We start from the raw sequence: 21,273 nt of genomic DNA on the forward strand, positions 1-21,273 counted from the left end.
AAAAACATCTACTTGACTGTTAGTGTTGCTCCCAGTAACATTGGTATTTGTTGGCACTGGAAAAATAATGCCCTGTTGGAGTGTTTCCCATGTATTTTCATTTGCTTCCTCTTTGTCTTTTCTTATCTTTGTCTCCAGGCTTTCTTATTTTGCCTTTTTTCTCTCTGTTTCCTTCTTTTTACTCTTCTCATTTCAGACAGCTGTCCATTGTTGCAGCAACGACTTGCCTTATTTTGAACCATGAGGAGTTCTGCTGGGAAGCCAGGGATCTTTTTTTTACCTCAATTGCCTCTCTTCCTGTTCCCCACCCCTCTCCAATGCCATTGCTAGTGATGTCCTATCTGAGTCTTGATGTCCCTGTCCCTCAGATGGCAATGGAAATATTTATTTGTCTATATAGAATGTCTGGAGATTGGGAGGGGAGAAACACTTTACAGGTGTCAACAGTTTGTTAGTGGTTATAGCTTTCTTGCCTTATTTCTTATTCTTTCTAAATGATATTTATTTAAGCTGTGGAGAAGTAAAAAGATCCCCTGAAAGGCAGTTGATTCTGGTGATACCAGGCTGAGCCACGTTGTCTATGTTTTTACCAGTGTGCTTTTGATTGGTACAGGTCTGTTCACTTAGAATTTATACCTGAAATTTTAATGTCTGAATGAGGCATTCTTATCTCACTTGGTCTGTTTGTGCTCTTAATACAAGTAATCCTTTTTGTATTATAATTTGTCATAAACATTCCAACTAAATTTGAAGTTGGTGATCGTATGTTGCTGCCTGACAGCAGTATGCTTTTTGAGCAGATACATTCTTTATTATGCTTCTTTCCTGAAGAAAGAATTGTATGTGCTGTTTTTTATTGTATGTGCACGTTTTTTTTTTCATGTGGTGGACACGGCTTATAGTTCTTTAGATCCCTATATGGCTATGTGGATACACAGGAGAAATGAAGGTTGGAGGAGTGGTTCTTGAATTCCTAGCAGCAGAGATTAGATTTGTGATTGTTGTGAGTTCCTGTGAGATTATTGTAGCTTTAGACTGAAACCTCTATTTCCCAAGAAATAGGCTTTATCTTTAACAGAAGAGCCTGTTAGGAACTGCTCACCTAGATGGGTTACGGTTGACAATTCTGTTAAAATCAGTCAGAAACATGAGATTGAAATGTAATGCAGGTGTCTGCTAAAAACACTAAGTCTTAAAAATAAAATCACAGATTCATGAAGGCTTTATTGCAACTTTCTACTCTCTTCCTTTGGGATCTCGGGCATAAAGCAATTGTGATTTTTCCTTCTGTTGGAGGAAAGAAAAATAACAAACCAATACCACCCAGGATTGATGCTGTTTGTTTGCTTAATCACTGTGTTATGTTTCTGTTATAATAAGGAATTCATTGGTTTGTTAGACTTAAAACTGTATCTTTCAGAAACAAAGGCCTGTGCTTGTAAATGAATGCTTATGTAAATACAAACCTGTTATTCAGAGACTAGCATTTGGTGATTTCAAGATTCTTACAGAGAAATTAAGAACGCTGCTTATTTTATGTTTGGAAACATTAGTGATAGTGTCACAGTCTCCTGGGGTGTAAATTTGCTTTATTTTGAAGCTGTTCTGTAAAAACGACTGTAACATGCATCCTTATAAAAGTGTGTGATGCAGATTATAATTGTTAAAATCTGGACAACTGCAAAGTTCTGGTTTTCAATAGTAATGTAATTTAAAAGTATGTCAAAACTATCCAATGAAACATTTATGTCTTCTGAAAGTTTTTCTGCCTGTGTTGTTGTTTTTTCAAATATGCAAGTAAGAAAATTGAGAGATTTAGTGGAGGCTTCTTTGATTGACTGTTTTTTATAATAAAAATTGAATGAAAACTATTTTTATTAAATGAAACCTACTATTTCCCATATCCTTTTGTTGATTTATTTCAGGAATTTGAAGCCTTTCAAACATTTGTGGAAAATCGACTTCCGTTTGATATCGTTATTGATGGACTCAATATTTCCCATATAATGCCCAGAAAGGTGCAGTGTGAAAATGTAAGTGCTGGTTAAATATTAATTAAGGATTATGTGTATGCTTAGGCTGATGGCAGAACAATTAGTACCTCATTATTACTTACCCTCTTGAGAAAATGAGCAAACATTTTTGTAGCACATATTACAGTGAAATTCAAAGACTATCTAGACTTTGCAGATTAAAACAATTAGATGAAAGATGGTGGTTCTTACATATTTGACTGTATTAGTCAAATAAAATCATACCTGAATTTCCCTTAGTGTGTCATGCTCAGAGATAGGCCTAACTTTATTAGGACATATATTGTATTTGTTTTCATAATAGGGAACAGAATAAATGTACTATATAGAAGACTTGGTCTAGTACAGTTATGCTCATATATTGAAATAACTCTTATTTCAAACTGTATCCTGTACAAGTTTCAATTTCATTTTGGTTTCTGTTGTCTTAAGCATTTGAGTCCTGTAGTAGCAAGGGGCAAACAAGCTTCATTTCTTTCTATACTTTGGTGATTTTTAGGATAATGCTGTCTCTTTACCAGTGCCCATTTTTGAGAATTCTTGATACTCCTTTTTTAGTATTTCACTAAGAAATGGCTTCATGTTTTTTATTGTTGTTGCTTTTGTCCCATTCAAGATCTATTTTAAATTAGTAATTATGGGAAATAAAACTATTAGAGACCATCCAAAATAGGGCTAGGAAGATGGTGAAGGTTCTAGAGGGGATGACATATGAGGAGCAGCTGAGGTCTCATGGTTTGTTCACCCCAGAGCTGAGGGGAAGCGTCATTGCTGCAGCTCCTCACAGGGAGTGGAGGGCAGCACTGAGCTCTGCTACAGCAGTTGCTAACAGTACCCAAAGGATGGCATGGAGCTGTGTCATTAAAGGGTCAGACTGGGGGGTTAGGGAAAGGTTCTTTACCAGAGGGTGATGGGTATAGAACGGGCTTCCCAGGGCAGTGGTCTTGACACTGAGCTGTCAGAGTTGAAGAAGTGTCTGGACAACACTGTCGGATGTATGTTTTGATTTTTGGGAGCCAGAAGTCAGACTCAGTGTTCCTTATGGTTTCCTTCCAACTTGGGGTATGTCTTCTAAAGCCAAACTTTACAAAGAGTTTGAAAGTTTAATTTACTTCTAGCAATTACAAGAAAAGCATTTTAGTTCTTAGAACTACTTTAAAACTATTCAGAAGAGGCAGGATATCCTCTCTTATATAGAGATAAAAGTGGTTGAGCTAGGAGCTAGATAAACCTGCTGAAAGATGTCTGAGAGCTGTGGTGAAGTTTCATGAGACTCTGGCTCATGAAAAGGAGTGTGTCCTTAGTGTGAAAATAGGAAAGGAAGTTTACAAGTTTGTATGGAAGATGGGGAAGAGTTGATTACCTGAGAAGATTCCTAGGCAGTGTGCAGTGGCACAGTATTTTTAGACCTATAAAGACAGATTCATGCTGTCAAGGGGGGAAGAGAAATGAACTGTTGGCTTGTTGATGTCCAGCACTGGTTCATGCCTGTACCAGTGTGGGAGCTCTGAATGAAGTCCTGAGTATTCAGTGAACTCTCTGAAGATATTCAAGGCTTGCCTGGACTCCTTCCTGTGTGATCTATTGTGATTTCATAGTGGTGTTTGGACTTGATTTCTACAGAGCTCCCTTCCAACCCCTCCAGTCTGTGTGACTGTAGGCAATGGGGTGAAGAGTCAAATTGGTTACTGCTGATTTCTGGTCAGAAGTCTTTCTAGGAGATATTGGCATGTTGAGCAGCATAAGCTACGTTTTCCTTCCTGGCTTCTCCTGTGTTTGTTGGAAAGACGTTAGGATCTGCCATGCCAGGCAGCTCCAGGAGGGCAATATGGAGACATCAGCTTTCCATTTAGATGATTCTGTGTTGGTACAGGTTGAATTCCTCATAAGTCCTAGGTACTTACAAATTAGGAGAGTATGTATGCTTTCTGCCTTGCATAACAGGACAGCAACTGTTAAACAGAGGAAAAGAAGAAAAAGAATGAGCAATGCAGAACAGTGCAACTCTTTCTTCTGCCTCCAAACTTTGCCTCTGGATAAGGGAAAGATAGGCCAACTTTGCAAGAATGGCTCCCTGTGTGTGACTGTTTATCTGGCTGTAGGCTGCCCTTTGAGGGCTCGTGATGCCACTACCTTGCTGGAGGCTGCCATCATCACAGCAGAAACAGCTGACTGGCAAGGTACAGAGTAGCAGGTCTGGGGCTCAAAGGGCAGAACTGAGAGGATGAAATGAAGAAATACATGCAAGAAAGGTTGAAGGAAGTGGGAAGGATAAAGTTGACAGCGAAGGCTGCTGAGGTCGAACTGGATGTCCATCATGGTGAGAATGGCCGATTTAGAGGAGCGTGTTGTGACTCTTTAGTGTTTCTCTGGTTTAGACCTTCTGTGCTTGTCCTGAGAAATGATAATACAGGAGCATATTTCCAAGAACTTGTGTTAAAAGCTGGACAACACAACATGTTTTATTTGGAAAAAGTTAAATTATTTTATATCTCCAGGTGGGAATCATCTATGCTCTTCTCAAGGGTTTACTACAGCATCTGTCAAAGTTAGTCAGGATGCTGCATGGTATACCTGTTTCCAGCCTACAAGGAATATGCTATGATGGGTAGAAGAGCAAATGAGATTGCTGTTCTCTGTAAATGTATGTGTAAACTGTTGGCTTTTTGTACCACTTGTAACACAATTTAGAGAGAATACCAGAATATAAGTCACTGTCAAATGTGGGAGGTGGCATAAAATCTATGTGGCAATTTTGATGCTTTCTTGTCTTTATTTAAATTTAACAAAAAATACTGTGCCATTTTTAGATTTAGTTGTAGGAAATGTGAATGTGGTGCTGAAGAACAACTAGCTAACTCTTAGTGAGATTACTGAAATTAGAAAACATTGGTAAAAATACTACTTTGTTTTTCAAACAGCTTAATATTTGTAATTCCACTTATGCATTTTGTAAGCATCCTGGAAGGTGGCTGGGTATGTGGGGGAGACACAAGTATCTTGTTTGTGGGATGAGAAGAAAAGACAAAACAGCAGAACTTGAAGGAATGATTTTTACTCATTTAATCCCAAAAGTATTCCGGTGTTCTTTAGAATGAGATATGTGACTTCCAGAAGCCATGGGGACCTTCAGTTTTCACAACTAGCACTTAACAGAGCATGATGAATCTTATTGACTTAGCAGATTTACAGGAATATTCTGTGGTAATTTCTCTATTACACGTTATGGTCACTTTGTAATTATAATCCTTTTTTTTTTTTTTTTTTTTTTTTTTTGCCAGGTTGATTTTTAAACTAGAGCTGTTTTTCCTGATGCACATCACTATGCAGCTGCATCAATTACTGACAAAAGAGGGGGGAGCATGAGGGTGGGGTCAAACAATTTGTAGAGGAATAGAACGTTGAGAAGATGTCTTTTGAAGGCAGTCACTATAAAACTCCCACGCTAGGTATTAGCAGTACCTCTTTTCAACCCTTTGCAACTTAGCTTATCACTTTAAATTAGACATTAAAATTAATTCTAATTAAAAGGTATGATAGAGTGGAAATTATTCTGCTAATCCAAGCAGCAGAAACAGAATCCCATAAAGTGTGAAATAGTTGAGTCATGTATTTCTTGCAGTCTTCTGTGCATTATATTTTCTTCCTGTTTAAGACTGCTCCTGATGTCTTTGCCTTGATGAGTCAGTCACAGTTTATAAACTAGCATTTTTGCAATAGAAACTGAAAAAGCCTTGCTGTTTGACTAAGCAAAGGTCACTGGGGCTGTGTTGTGACTTTAAGTTAATCCAGATGTATCTAATGACATAAATCCTCAGCTAACACAGTATCAGTTGGAATTCCCTGTCCCTTGCTGCCCTGACTCCCTACAGTGCTTCTGCCTTTCACCTTGTAAAGGTCAAGAGAGGGAATTTCCACACATTAGCTGCGCAGGTCTTTTGTTAAACAAAAATGTTGCATAATTTTAAATGCACTTTTTCTGGTTTATCAGTTTTCTGTAGTATTCCCTAGAAGTGAGGGGAATCTAACTGCGTGCAGGGATACCAAGGCTCTGAAGCATCCCACTTCCCTTGTGGCAGGGGAGTGTGGAAGCTCTGCTGAGCTCTTTCCAACTATTTCTGGATTGTAGGAGCAGGAGGTAAGAGGTAGGAAGCAAGCATGATACGGAAAGGGCTTCACTATTTTTAATTTACATCGAAATTAGTTTGTTGTAAATGAGGTGTGCAGCCATCTCCCCTCATAGCTGTACCCAGCTGGTCTTTGACATAACTGAATATATATGAAAAAAAAATATATACATACATATACATGTTTCAAATGTGTGCTGGAATAGATCAAAGCAAACTCACAATTCCGTTCTTCAAACAGTTCAGCCACTTAGGCCTGATCAACCCTAGCTTTTTACTCTGATCTCTGTATTGAACTCAGACATCTAAAAGATTGGTAAAATACTTCCAGATTGAGTTCATTAAGCACAAAGGAATAGTTCTTGCTCTTGGCATGGAGTTCAAAGTGGTTGCTTCCAAACTTAATTGGAATTTCTGTAAATGGACTACACAAGTTCATATAATTCCCATGCAAACTACAGTAGGCTTGTACAACAGCTGACAAAGCCAGACTCTTGCTGTTCCCCTCTCATCCCAGCCTGGTGGCAGCAGTTGGCAGCCAGTTCTACCACACCTCCTCCCCACAGCAGCAGCTGGGAGGAAGAGCCACCAAAACTGCCTTTCTGCATCTCTCACAGCCTTCCACAGGAAAAAAAGCTGTGACTGTTCCTGTTGGGGGCAGCTCTAGGACAGGCAGAGGGTTGAGATTTACCTGGTAGATACTTCCTCTCTCTGCTAGGGGGAAATAGCAAACTTGCTGAATGGAGATTTAACAACAGGAGAAAGGTTGTATGACTAGATGAACTATGTGGTCACAAGTAGCATAACAATCACTGGTTACTGCATTTGTTTTTCATGTTAATTAGTTTTCAAATTTTGTCAAAGTTTGAATGTAGTATTACAGTTTTAGTTGTTCCAGTGGTTTTGTGTTAGTTATACCTGTGCTCTCCGTCCTTGGCAGCATGGAAAAGAAAGAGAAGAAAGAGGTTGCAGCCTGTAAGGGAAAGCTGACAGTGGGAAGACTTCCACTGGAATAGAGAAGTAAAACAGGATGAAGGATGCTAACCTACAGGCAAATAGTGAATAGTCTTATTAAATTTTACATTTATTAATTTTTAAATGTATTAAAAAAAAGAAAAGACTAAGGAGTTGAAATAATTTAAAGAATTATTCTTTGTGAATTCAGCTCAGAACTACTGTTTTTGATATGAACCTTACTCACAATGTCTAGGCTCTTTCTTCATGTATGAAGATTAAAAATACAGCTCTTAAAGTGGGAAAAAAAAGAGGAGGAAAAGTACAGGGATGCAGTAACCCATCATTATTAATTCCAGTCAGTTTTGGAGTATAACTTTGTTTCTTTGAATTCTCTTGCACCATGATGTAAGGGGAAAAAAAAAAGCTATTGGAACTTACAGTATTTGAGTTAAACTACAAGCAAAATTTTCTCTCGCGTGTCTGATGTACTGAATGTATTTGGAGGTCAAAGAATGAAAGAAGTGTGCTTACACGTAGTAGACAAATTCAGGTACTAATGTACCCAGATTGTCATTTAGGAACTTTTCCCAGTAATTAAGTCTGTTTCTAGTGTACTACATGCGTATGAGATCTAGCGAGACAGTGATACTTGGTACAAAACATAAGCACTTCTGTATGAGCTGTCCTGCAAAACAAGCATTTATTAATGAATTTGCCCCAAATCAAGTCATGCATGGAAAACTGTTTTTTTCGTTGACTTGTTTGGCAGCATCTGTGATTTGTTCAAGTACTTTAGTGTCTTCAAATGAAGTGAAAATTGAGTAGATCCATGAGTCATTCTCTGTTCAGAATCAATACATCCAACAGAGGTCTTATTTGTCATACTGTGACAGTTCATCAATTCTTCCTCCCACCATCTCTTGTCTGACAACTTTGCTGAGCGGTAGGACATGTTTGTCCATTTGCTCTCAGCCTTTTCCATCTCTCTCTTTTCTGTCTTTATAATGATAGTCCAAGTTTACATTTCCGTGATGACTGAAAGTTTGCCTTGTTACTTAATTTTAAAACAGTAGGAATTTGTCTTTGCAAAATCTTTTTCAGTCTTTGGAACTGTGTTTTCAGTTCCTTTGAGTATTAGTCAAATGATGAAGATGGATTTGATGGATTCACTGAAAATCACCTTCAGCATCTATGTAACATGATACAATCCTCAGTTGATTTAGTCACAGGATACCTCTACTAATATTCAAGTTTTCTCTTAGAAGAGAAAAGGAATTCAAATACTAGCAGGTACTCTTGCAACTTCACTTATTTTTAGTGTTAGAGGTGTGTGACTAGTGCTCTCAGCATTGCGTTTTATCTCTCCTCAGTTAATTTCTGAGGGTCCTTGAGTGTGTCAGGAGGTGTACTGGGTCAGTTTCTTCTTCTAAGTCACATGTAAGAGACTGATAGGCTAAAATCTTCCCTCCACACTGGGGCCATGTAAAATAAGGTAGATCAAGTTTGTACGTTTTTGGTCACCAGATCCTGAAGAAGAGCATAGCTTTTAAGCTTCTAAGGAGAGGTGAATGAAACTAGGCTTGTTTGCCTCATACCTTGAGTGAAGACTGTCTTCTCACAATTCTTTGGAAAGGTCTGACAGTTTCCATTTGTAGCTAAAAAAGAAATGAAAGGACACTTAGCATACAGCTTCACCTACATAATAATTGAAAGCATATTTGTCACGAGTGTCACAGATTCTAGAAATACACCTCCAAGTTGTAAGGATGTATGCTTTCACTTTCCTTTTAGAGGTAGTCAGCCTGCTTTTGCATTCCTTGTTGGGGAAAATGAAGCAGCAGAAACTGAGCAGGTTAAGCCATTTGACCATCAGGGAACCTCTCCCTGTTGCTTTCTGCCCAATTTTGATAGTTTGTTGTGGTGCCTCACCTTAATATTTGCAACCTTTGCTGCTGGTTACAAGGCTGAATAAAGATGATTAAATGAAGGATCTGTGTTGATTCCTCTCTGGCATTTATTATTTTCTGCCTTTGGCAGTAGCAGCAAATCAAATGTTGAGTGACGCAGGCACTCCTTTTTTGTGAGAGGAATTGCATCACATTTTTTGTAACTAAAACTCTTGTACATCACCAGATACATGAGCTTGAATTTCAAGAAAGCAGAATGATTCTGGCCTCATGATTTGTGTCCCAGTGAACTCTGTAACTGTAGCAACAGGTTGTTTGCTGTGCTTTAGAGAAGTCCCACTGAAATCTAGGTGATAAAGTCAAATGGCATCTATAAAGTGGATGAGTTTCAATCTGGCTGTTTCACTTCCCCCTTAAAAAAAAAATGCAAGATGAACTTTCTTTGGGCTGCCCAACAGATTCATCTAATTATGGAACTGTTACCTCTATGGCAGTAGTATGGTATGCCTCCAGACCTGAAACCCAGTCTTCAGGGAACAGAACTACATCCTTAGAAGGTATTCTTAATGGCACTGGTCCGTATTGAGCAGTGCCATAAAGATATGGAGAGTAGGCCAGAAAACAGGAAGTTTGGTTTATTAGGGGCTAATTCTATGTAAAAATAAATATTTTATTTGAGCCTGAGAAATACTGTGGGTTAATTTTGTGTGTCGTCTTAAAGATAATGTAGATAAAATCATCAGAACAGTGGTTGCATTCATTTATATGCATCTGAATTTATGTACTTCAAAAACAATCGATTTTTGATTCTCTCTTGGCTTTTATTGCTGATATGCTAATTTTAGCAGAAAGAAAATACACCTGTTTTGAAGCTGTGTTATCTGAGGGAGAAAAGGTACGATGAATCTAAAGCCTAAATTTCATTTTGATTTGTTTTTGAAGTTATGAAAGCCTAGACTTCCTTGCATAATCAGTTGTTCCCAGAAATTTCAGTATATTGACATGCAGATTAATAATTCAACAAGTTATTAACCAACACTTTTGTTTTTTCTCTAGTTGAATACTATTTGTAGAGCTAGAGTGGAGTAAACATTTATATAGGCAGCTAAATCTATTTAAATTGATAAAATGGTTAGAAACTGCAGTGGAAATTAAAACCAAAGTTAAATAGTTTTTTTTAATATCTTCCAGAAAAATTGAGTAAAATTCTCCACAGCTTCTGATCTGAATTTATTCATAAGCTGATTTTTCACACTCATCTTTGAAACAAGAAAATTATGAATTCCTATTTGAATCTACCACGATGAAGAAAGCACGGTGAACGTGATCTCACTGACAGTGTGCTTGTTCAAAAACAATTCACTAGAATTCCTATTTCACACTTCTGACACATTGTAAAAGCACTAAATGTAGAATACTGTTACCATTACAGGTGAATCCTGCATCAAACAGTTACTGTGAAAAGCATATTTTTTTCCAGTACTGATTTTGTATGTCAGATGCAGAAGTTGACGGGTTCTATCAAGTTTGGAGGGATGATTCCTGTTATTAGTCTCCCACAGTTTGTTACTGATATAGGAACTTGTAGATTAAGAAGTTGCATCCTGACCAGCAAATCTAACTGCTGTTGATGGAATTTACTCTGATAAATTTTGTTAATTACCTTCTTGGAATACTTCTGATTTGCATCCCTAAGGGTGTCCCCAAAACCACATTTTAAATCACTTGGAATGCTTCATCTCTGACACTACATTAAACTGCCTCATATTTTTAGGAAACCTACATCTTCTTGAGAAATTCTCCATTTCAATTCAAATCATTTACATATTTCATTTTGATTTTTTCAACTATGTACTGTTGCCCTTTTCTTTTTTTTTTTTTTCCCCACACAGGGATACTGGCTTCTGATACTCATGTTTCCTCCTGGTCTCTTATTCACCATGCACATCTTTAATAATCTGAACTGTTCTTTTCATGGTTCTATTCAGAAACACACATTTAAGTTATAGTGAGTCAAGTAAGCCAGAAGCTAAAGATTTTGTCAAAATTGTGTGAATGTAAAGACTATTTTCCAAAGAATTTTACCAGTATTAACTGATACTTTCTGAATTGTTTTATATCATTCCCAACTGCTGCTTTGTCCTGTCCTTGCACAATTTTTCCTTCCGTTTTTTACTTGGGTTCAGTGTGGACCCATGCATGTCAGATTTTTTATGACACCAGCTTAGCTTTGATGTAAATGAAGAAATACTAGAAATACTACATCTTGCTTATATTGTGTCCTCATTGCTTTCCTGCATTCATCAATTTACCTGCTCACTTCTGTGATCATTAAAAAAGAAACGGGTTGGCAGTAATATTTCTACTGCTTGCAATATTTTAATCTATTTGATTTAAAAATATCCTTTCCAGAGTTCGTGTTGATATGGCTCCTTGAGCAAGTTATGTACACTGTGTGGCGTGAGCTCTCTAGCAGAAGTTAAGAACCAGTTCATTCCCACCGATTCAGCGGTGCTGTTCCTAACACACATGGTGTACCTGTGTAGAAGAATCCTCTTTGCTGGTGCCTTCTCTCCTTGTTTATTTCCTAACTGCATCATAATTGGGTAAACTAGGTAGTGCTTACACTATGCAGTGGAAAAATTAAATGTAGAAGTATGATACAGGAGCTTATTAGAGTTGAGTTTCATTGGAATTTGAGCATTGATATTCAATATGAGTCGGGGGAAAGCTGAGTGGAAGACGGGTATTGCTTTGATGCTGATACTTCCTATATTACTACCTGATTGATTAATTGATAGGAATTTTCTTCTACTGCAGCCCGAAGTTGGCATTTACTTGAATAAATAAATGAAGTGGTTGTAAGTGGGATGCATGAGGATAGTCAGAGAACTGAACCAGACAGCCTTAATGGCGTTCATTTATCCTGCTCATTATTAGGAGTCATTGTCCTGGGCTTGTCTAATGTTAATTTTGCTGCATTGCTTTCAATATCTAAAGTCATTTTTTGTTTACATGTTATTACCCTGAAAAACATTGCACTGCACTATCTACATCCATTTATGCATGATGGCCCTAACATGCAGTGGTTGAACGAAGAGGTTTAAAATAAAATACTTGGAGGCTTTTGACATCATCACTTGTCACTGATACGTATGTCATACTTCATGTCTTCTTGCCTTGAAAAGTAGGAAGTTCTATCTTTCTGCTGAATGAGCATCTCCAAAGGGACTTTCAGAAGTGCCAACAGTAAAACAGGGATTCTATTTTCTTGTCCTACTCACTCTCACATCCACAAGCTCCTTCACTGGGCTCGCCTAGCCAACGTAACCTGTAATATCAAATATTTTTAACACTGAATTATCAGATAAATTGGGCTGTATTGTCTGGAAACTAAAGTTATCCCTTGCACTTGAATGCAGACGTTTGGTCTTGAGTGCTGCAGAGGCCATTATGTGGTATGTGCATTCTTTCCACAGAAGTGGGCAAAGATGCAGTGGAATTCCTCAAATGGGCTGGTGGGTATAGTCACAGACAGATAGCTGGAAACAATTGTTCCAAGTCCTCAAAATGAAATCTCCTTTGAAATGAGAAAGACTTCCCTGAAACAATGGGTGGAATGTTCTTATTTTGCTTCTGTTGCCTGAATCTTTCTGGTGATCATATTTTAATATTCTTGGGCTTATTTTTCTGACCGTGACAAAAATTAACAAAGTAGACAAATGTTTTTATATAACCAGTTATTTCCAGGAGATAGAGCTTTCAGATAAATGTCAGATATCACCCATAATTAACTCGTGGAAGCTGACAATATTATCAATTTGTCAAATTACTTTATCTTATCTCCTTAAAGAAAAGTACTTAAGATAAACACTGACCCACCCAGTGCTCAGCTATTGAGTATTTCAGGCTGTTATCAACCCGCTTCTATTTAAAAGCATTGAAGTAAATTAGATCTTGTGGATCTTAGCCATGTCTAGGCCACTGTCTAGGATCTCTAGCCTCAGATGTTGGCAGCAGTGATGCTGGTAGCAAAGTAGCCTGAGTCTACATTGTTGCACAATGCAAGTTAATGTCTATATTAATAAGAATAATGCTGAAATATTGAAGTCCCCTAGGTTTTCTCCAGCCTGATAAATATTAGTTATGCTTACGTTAGTATTAAGCAGATTGCTTCCTTGATCTCTCATTGCCAGAAGCCTCATTGCATGGTCTGCCAGGTAGCTGGTATGTGTGCAGGGCAGGTGGGCCTGGCTCTGGCCATACAGCTGTTCCTCCACCCTTGGCCTTTTTTTGCTGTAGTTTGTTTTTTCTAATTTTTGCCCTCTAGAAGGTGAACATTTGATATGTTCTCTGTCGGATTAAACACATTTTCATCTTTTAAATTGAAATCACTAGGTCTGAATAGTATTGGTTAATGTATTTATTTGTGTAAAGGACTAGAAGTCCTTATTGGAACAATGTTTTTTGGAGGTAGTGTCTTTAGCTGTGAATAATAATCTGTAGCAAACAGACGGGAAATAGTGGTAATGAGGAACAGAACGAAAACCATGTGAAAATTCTACCACAAATATTTGCTGCATGCTATAGAATTTTATTTATTTATTTTTTTAAATTGCAAGCTGTTGATTTACAAATGATTCTCCTTGTTATTGTGTCATTCTTACTGGGCCGTAGGCCCGTTTACCTCTTGGCACAAAAACTGTCTATATTTTAAAGTTTTTCTGTAATTCTCAAATTTATTGAGAGGTAAATTGTCACTGCAGAAGTACAGCTCTACTGGGCCTTGATCAGCATCATACCTGTGCCTGCTGACCCACCGATCTTCCCAGCTGGTGCAGCTCCTTTCCTCAAAGAACAAAAGTACTGCCTGGGACTTTCTGAACCACAGATTGGAAAGGGGGAAAACACTTCACGCTGTACTGGGTCAGTGGTGCTTTACAGACATCTGCATAAGACAGTGGTGAGAACTAAAATATTGGTATCTTTTTAACTGTCATTTTTGGTCTTACAAAGCTGATTTCAGTCCTGCTCTAAGTTATTTCCTATCTATGGAAAAGATCAATCAAGCTTGTTCTTTCATTTTCGTAACACCACTGCCACCACCACCTGGAGAGTCTGCTCACATTTTGGATTTTCAGTACTTACATACAACTTCTGACCCAGCCTGTCAAAATGTAAGATTGGTGCAGCTTCATGTAGTTCACAAATATTCCTTTCTAATAACTTTTTACATTTTTTTCTGAAATGTGAAATGGTAACAGAAACTCTTCTGTGATCTAGAGGTTTTTGTATGTAGCTGCTACAGTAATAATAGAAATGCGAAAGTGACAACGCAATGGCAGATCCCTGAAATTGCAACTTCATTTGGGATAATTATTTCATTTACAGTTTGTGGCTCCAGTAGATGAAGTTTCACTTCTGCATGCTATATAAAATAAATCAAATACCTTCTCATTTTCATAAAACTTGTTAGTTCATGAAAATAAAAATGGCATATTTGCAGTATGAGGTGCCATTAAGCAGCGAGTAGTGAACAATAAGAAAATAATTGTTGAGGAAACAGCAATACAGGCAGGAAAAATTTCAGAATGAGGATAAAGGATAGTACTGAGATGTGGAAACGCTTATGTGACACTTCGTGTCTTTCGAACTTTTACGTGCTCATTTTCCTCCTGCTGTATAATCACTGATTGACAGAATCATCTCACTCATTCCCCAAGTATGGAGGATTTATACCAGTGGCTCTTCTCAAGACTTTGCATATCTCCAAGTTTTGGTACAAAATTGTGAATACTCAGTAGAAGTCTGGATTAAAAAAACGCTCCACGTAAGATTCCTGTTGTGGCTTAACTCTGCAGGCAGCTCAGCATGACACAGCTGTTCACCCACAAAGCAGAATTTATTGAAATTTGGGAAGGATGTTGTACCATGATAGTAGTGTGTTGTACCATAGTAGTTTTATTTGTGTAAATTGACTTCCTAGATTTCATAATAAACCTTTTATCATTTTTTTATTTTTAATTGCAATGTAAGGAAAAAATGCCTCATCTTTTTTAATTTATGGTATTGATACTTAACTCCTGGAAAGGAGTTATCTAGAATGGGAAACATCCAGGAATTAACAATAACAATAACGTTATCATAAATTTGCCATTATTTCTAGAGAATTAATTTCTTAGACATGAGTAAAATGTGTATTTTTAAAACTTAGACATATCTAAGAAAGAGATTTTATCCTTAATAGTAAAGAGTTGTGTTCCAACAAATCATGCTATAATTCCTGGAAAGACTTGAGTGACACAGGTGCTCAATGTTAATTTCTAAGGAGCTCCATCTAACAGGAGTGTAATTTTCAGGGAGAACAACTGAAGTCTAAAACTGTTCATGTTTAGAGTTGATTAGCCAAGCTTATGAGCGATGAATGATACCTATGTCTTTTTATTGCCCAGTTTAGTCTGAAAAGAACATATTAAAAAGTATAATTCTACAATAAGAATAAGCTTTGCATGTGAATGTTTTAATTGCTTGGAGAGATGAGCAGCTCTGCCTCCCACAAATTCCTTTGCAGGAGAAATCTCCATGTTCTCTTCACAAGCCCCTTGTCAAGAAATCAAGTCAGTTAGATGGGAACATAGAATCAGGAGCCACACACCTAATCTTCCTGCCCCTCAAAACTGTGCAGCCAAGTGGAGAGTGTGGAGCCAAAACAGCAGGAGCCATCTCAGCCTAGATTTGTAGTTCTCACACATGAACTTTTTTCAGGATGTAGAGAGGTGCAACTTCTGAGATCGCGGAAGTCAAAGCCTAGGTGTAGGTTTCAGATTATTGATTATGACTGCATTGTGTACTTTTGAATTCCTAAAAATCGTAAGGAAGTTTGCTACACTTGCAACAAAAGGAAAGAATGACTGTATTACATTATTTTCCTTGTGAATACAAACATTTCCCAGTTTTAGTTGTTGCTTTGTAAGAATGCTGCTTTGGATTTCAAATTCACTGCTTCTCTTGATCTTTATGCTACTTCATAATTACTGAGCCAACATCAATGAGTCTGCTTGCATGTATAAACCAATAGTATACATATATTTTTTTTAAGTGACTGGGAAAAAATGGTATCATAACTGGTTAACAAAAAACTTCTCCATGCAAGTTGGAGCTTGTTGCTACATAACAGAATAGTTTGCGGATTGGGAAACTTAACTGGCGCTGCAGTGACTTTCAAAACTCAACTTTCAAAAATTCAGTTATGCAACTGAGGAATGTTTGTGTTTCCACATATTTTTTTAGTTGTTTTAAGAGTCAGAATGTGGCTGTTTTTCTCTTGTACAAATTCTGCTACAAAATTGAGCAGTTCCCTACCAATGTTTCTCTTTTTTAGCTGTCACTTCAGAGTTCTTGGCATTGTTCATTTAATAACATGCTATGCTAACTGTTGTCATTACGCATTTCTCTCATTTATCTATAGTTGACCTTTATTCATCTGAAGATCATGATGATGATGAAAATATTATCATTCAATAAGAGTGACATTCAACAAGTATGTGCAAATATGATTTGTGAGGTGTAAGCTCTGAGAAGGGGCTGAGGTCTTCCAAAGTCATGATCAGTTCTGAAAAGCCAGAATACAGAAAGCTCTCTTCCAACTAATGATTGTGCTCCTGCCTCCCTATCCTTCATGTCACACTAGAAAGTTAAATTGTGTGTACAGTATATATATACTATATATATATATATATATACTATATATATATATATGTTTATTTGATACCTACAAGGGTCCCATTTGATTGTTAATTATTGTAGAAAATACTTCTTCATTATCCATTAAATGATTACTTGTTATGCCTTCTGAGTGTAAGAGCAGGGAATAACTGTAATTGGATTATATATTAGAAAATATCTACTTCAAAACTTTTTTTTTTTTCTTTTTCTTTTTTTTCTTTCTTTTTTTTCTTTTCTTTTGCATGCCTCTTTGCTGGAAATTGTAGGGATCTATGGCATAGGAGAAATTTGGATCAGTTTCCCAAACATAAAGGCAATGTAAAGAGGTTTATTTTGTTGAGGTGGCTCTTCAAACTTGTTTGAAATAGGAAATTTACTTATAGTCTATAATAAAGCAGAATGGAATGCCAGTGTCTAATTACAAACATACTGCTTCTGCATTCCAGACTGTTTCAGAGATTATTTTGAGGAAGTTCCACCTCCTTCACTTTAATCAAACAGAGTAGTAATTAAAGGTATCTCCATTACTGGCAAAATACCCAGGGTAGCATGAATGCAGGGAAACATAAATTATGCTATTGCTTCTGTGCCTGAGCTTAATCTGTTTGAGGCTGGTCTTTGAAACTCTTGTTTGCATTTAGAAATCAAGAAGACACATTAGCTTGGATGATGTGCATGGAGTGTCCTTGTAGTTAGTTTCTACCTGGGTGAAGGCATGTTTGTATTTATGCAGTGCTGCACTTGGGCAAGTCTTGCAATTAGTATCAGTTCTGACTGTGATGAAACACCAAGTGTCTTGGTATACAGGTCAGACTTGGCTGCAGAAGCATCCTCAGGATGCCTCAGAAAACAGACTTTCTCAGTAATAACGTAAGGAATATAAGAAGCTTCTATTGTGTTTGATGCTTTGATGCTGGTGTTGAATTCAGTGAAATTACCAGGCTCAGTGGGAAAGTCCAGCCTGTCTTGTGTGCCTTCCTGCGTAGCTGGGGTGCTGTGGGGAAAGTCTCTTTCCTCCTATCACGTGTACCAGCTATGTGCACAGGTTTCTTGAGTTTCTTTGTCGGTATTATGTAAAAAAGGAACTAAAAATGATGAAACTGTAGTTCAAATGAATATATTGATGGTGGGAACTTGTTCCTTGCTTAACCCTGGGGATGCTTATGCTCAGTCGCAGCTGGCAGCGTGCTCAGGCCTGGTACCTGCATCAGCACAGTGGTTTCCCCTGTAATTCACAGCTATAGGAGTGGGTGGGAGGCAGCACTACCAGCGGGGGAAAACAGCAATAGCAGTAAGAGCAGTTTGTTGCTGTTATTAGCAGCACCAGGCGTGCTTTGCTTTTAAAATGATGGTTAGTAACACCCAATGTTTAGAAAATGGTTAACATAAATTTATTAGCATCAAATGGACTTAAGCTATTTGTTTGGCTACTTCTTCCTGCTGTAGCTGTGTGCAGGTGAGCCAGCTCTTGCTGAGAGGCTGAGTGCTGTGCCTCTGAGTGATGGCTCTTAGGGGTTTCCCATCTGACAAATGGGAAAGCACCGGTAATGTCTAAGGAAAAGTGCTGTGTGCAGAAAGCTAACCTTTGAAAATGTGACATGTGGCATAGGGTGATCAGATTGGGTGGCTGGCAGTGAGGCCTTGGGAAATCTATATCCTGCCCTGTTCAAAGTCCCTTGTATGAGCTCATAGCCTGTCTTCCCAGTGCTGCATTGTGCACCTGTGAAAAAGGAGATTTAATTGTGCATTTACTTCATAAGACTATTTTACAACTGAAGGAAAAGGATTAATCTTGCAGTGTGACAAAGACTGTCTGCTCCTCAGCTTAACTCCTGGGTTTGATCCTTGGTAAACTGTGCACAATTTTTGCGTGAACGTGATTCTCTGCAAAGCTCCTTCCAGGAACTAGTGCTGGAGCATTCCCTTCCCATGGGAAACTGTTAATGATTGTTCCAGCACAGCTAGCAGCGAAGGTGCATTTTACTGCAAGGGCAAGAATGTGATGGTGGTGGCAAATTCTTTCAAATAACACTGCATCAGGAACAAGAAAGAACTCACTTGGGGGGAAGTAGCTACATGCACGTATCTCTGGGACTGTCCTGAGGAAAGATGAATGTACATACTCAGCCAGAGTGCTGATTTTTCTCTGATTCACAGCTTAGGGAGCTGAAATAAAAATTAGAATGCACACACTGTAAATATGCATCAATTTAATTATGCTTTTCCTATAAAAATTAAGCAATAACAAAGTCCTTCAGGGAGCCACACTGGGGATCAACATACATTTGTGAACCTGGTCTTCATTCCTGCATTGATCTGTAGTAGCTTCAGACTGACTTGTGGCTGCATCCTGGCTCCCTCAGAGTCTGGTTTACCAACTCATTATAAATAGATGTGTATAAAAGGTCATTCTTTTATTTTGTAATCCTCATTCTCAAGAAATTCTTGAGTGACATGAGGAATGTGCGTGCCATATATTTTTTAACGTTTTCCACCCACTGCCTTCTGAACAGATTATTGAACAGCCAACATTTGCTGCAAACCTAGTGTAGGAATGTTAGAAGAGTGCATCTGCACAGAGCTTGTTGCATCCAGGGTGCTTGCACTTTGTAGTGGTACATAACAGTAACTTTTAGATAACTCTTGGAAACAGGAGATTTATAAAATACTCCTTGTTAAGTGAGGTATCACTGCTGCTGCTCTGTTAACAGTATTATGTTCATTTTCCTCTCTGACTAAAGCAAGTGTTACTATGTCTCATGTGTTCCTTTCTCAAGAAGCAGCTGTGGGTGGGAGTAGCCACACTCAGGAAACCCCCACCTGGGCAATGTGACACCTCTGCTAGTGCTCTAGCCTCAAAGGAGACACAGTGCTCTCTAGTAAAGTCACATCATGCAAGGCAGTGTGCAGAACAAAATTATCTGTACCTTGTGAAATTAAAAGTTATACCTGCGTTCTGCCTTTCATTTGTGTAAGTCAAGCATAGTCTTTGTGGCAATTAGAGGAAGGATGGCATGCTGTTGGGCCATTTTTTTTTAATGGTGAGTCCAGTTAATTTAGGGAAGTTAAAGGGAGGGAAAGAGTAAAAAAAAAAAACAGGAAAAAAAGAGAAAGGCAGTTGGAAGTATAGTGGGGGAAGAGAAAAAGGGGAAGAAGGAAGTAGTTAGCAAAGTAGGAAAAGGGATTGGAGAAAAATCAGGAGGCTGTATCTACAAACAGTGGCAGCAAACAGTTGCAAATTAGAGAGCACCTTTCCCTGGAGGTTGAGCATACAATCGTCAGCCTTCGGTCTGAAGAAACAGTTCTCTTTTTCTGGACAGAATTCAGGTGGCAGTGCTTTGTGACACCTACCAACTCCTCTCCATGTGTACCCATGTGTAGGTTGAATATCAGAACCTTTGCCTGCTGAGAGCAGGAGGAGGGAGGACAGGAGCTGGAAACATGCTGAAGAACAGCTGGAAGAGGGAGCTGGGCAGAAATGCCTGCACTATGCAGCATTTATGGCTCTGAGAGCCTGGCAAAAAGTCCCTTTGAAGAGAAGCTGATACAGCAGTGAATTTGCCACCTCAGGACGTTGGTTCATCAGTGGGAGGCTAGTCTGGATGTGGCTTTCATAAACCCTTCATCCTGAGGTCATGAATTTCCTTTTGCCGTAGCTTGCTACTTCCTCACAGGGCAGTACATATCAAATGTAGTTCTGTGATTTGGACAACAGGTGGAGCTGGAAAAGCAGTGTGGCTTAGGGTTTGGTCCTTCTCTCCAGTACCAGCTAGGACTTCTCTGTATATCTTTTCCAAGGCTAGACATTATTTAAATTCCAAAGTGATCTAGGTCCCTAAGGTAGCTCAATGCAAAATTGCAAGAGCTGGGAAAGCTTTATAGAAGCAGTGCATTTTCTGTGTTTTGAGAACAGCTTCCTGCGAGGAATTTTTATTTGTTTATTTATTTATTTATTTTACTTTTTTATTGAAGAATCAAATTAGTTATCTACTTAATTTGTGTTGCAGGTAAGAGCTGTGGGAAATGAGGGTGTGTCACAAGTCCCACTGGCTGACATACAGATGTGAAAGTGTTTTGTGCCATTCTGTTTGCTTACAGCTAAGGAAATCTTTTTGTTTTGCTTTGTTTTTCTGCAGCTATTTGAGGCTGTCAACTGCCTGGCAAAGGACTATGCCCGTTTACTTGTGCTGGGCCGCAAACACATGCTGACCAACTCTTCCAATTGGAAAAGAGAGGTTATGAAGGAAATGCAGAATAAGGCAGACTTTTTCTTTGCTGAAAATATGTAAGTTGAAGAAAATACCTAAATTTCATGGCAATCAACACCTGATTTATGTGTGTTTTTAATTAGTATTAATAGCTATAGGTTTTAGTATCTCTAGTTTGCATGTGTGAAAAAGAAACATACTCCTTGCTATACTTGCTTTAAAAAACTACACATTAAATGATGCATTATTAAGAGTTACATCACATGAAATTGTTCACCTGTCTCTGCTGCTTCTTCTGTGATCCTAGTTCCCAGAC

General features: G+C 38.1%; 1 protein-coding gene and 1 long non-coding RNA gene across 2 annotated transcripts in view; one reads left to right on the plus strand and one right to left on the minus strand.

Moving 5' to 3' along the window:
* LOC122157791 (protein only RNase P catalytic subunit) overlaps positions 1-21,273 on the plus strand; it is a 38,099-nt gene that overhangs the window by 13,796 nt on the left and 3,030 nt on the right. The window contains exons 4-5 of the mRNA XM_042813910.1: positions 1,926-2,033; positions 20,886-21,034. Of these exons, the coding sequence (XP_042669844.1) occupies positions 1,926-2,033; positions 20,886-21,034 (257 nt within the window). The remainder of the gene's footprint in view (positions 1-1,925; positions 2,034-20,885; positions 21,035-21,273) is intronic.
* LOC122157792 lies at positions 1,123-9,150 on the minus strand. Its single transcript, XR_006168023.1, has 4 exons — positions 9,047-9,150; positions 8,713-8,772; positions 3,938-3,985; positions 1,123-1,287 (listed from the first exon to the last, which is right to left on the minus strand). It is a non-coding gene; the product is annotated as an uncharacterized LOC122157792 (long non-coding RNA).

Source organism: Centrocercus urophasianus, unplaced genomic scaffold, assembly GCF_019232065.1.
Source record: "Centrocercus urophasianus isolate 14NV4802_14NV808 unplaced genomic scaffold, USGS_Curo_1.0 seq_14, whole genome shotgun sequence".
Classification (NCBI taxonomy): Eukaryota; Metazoa; Chordata; class Aves; order Galliformes; family Phasianidae; genus Centrocercus; species Centrocercus urophasianus.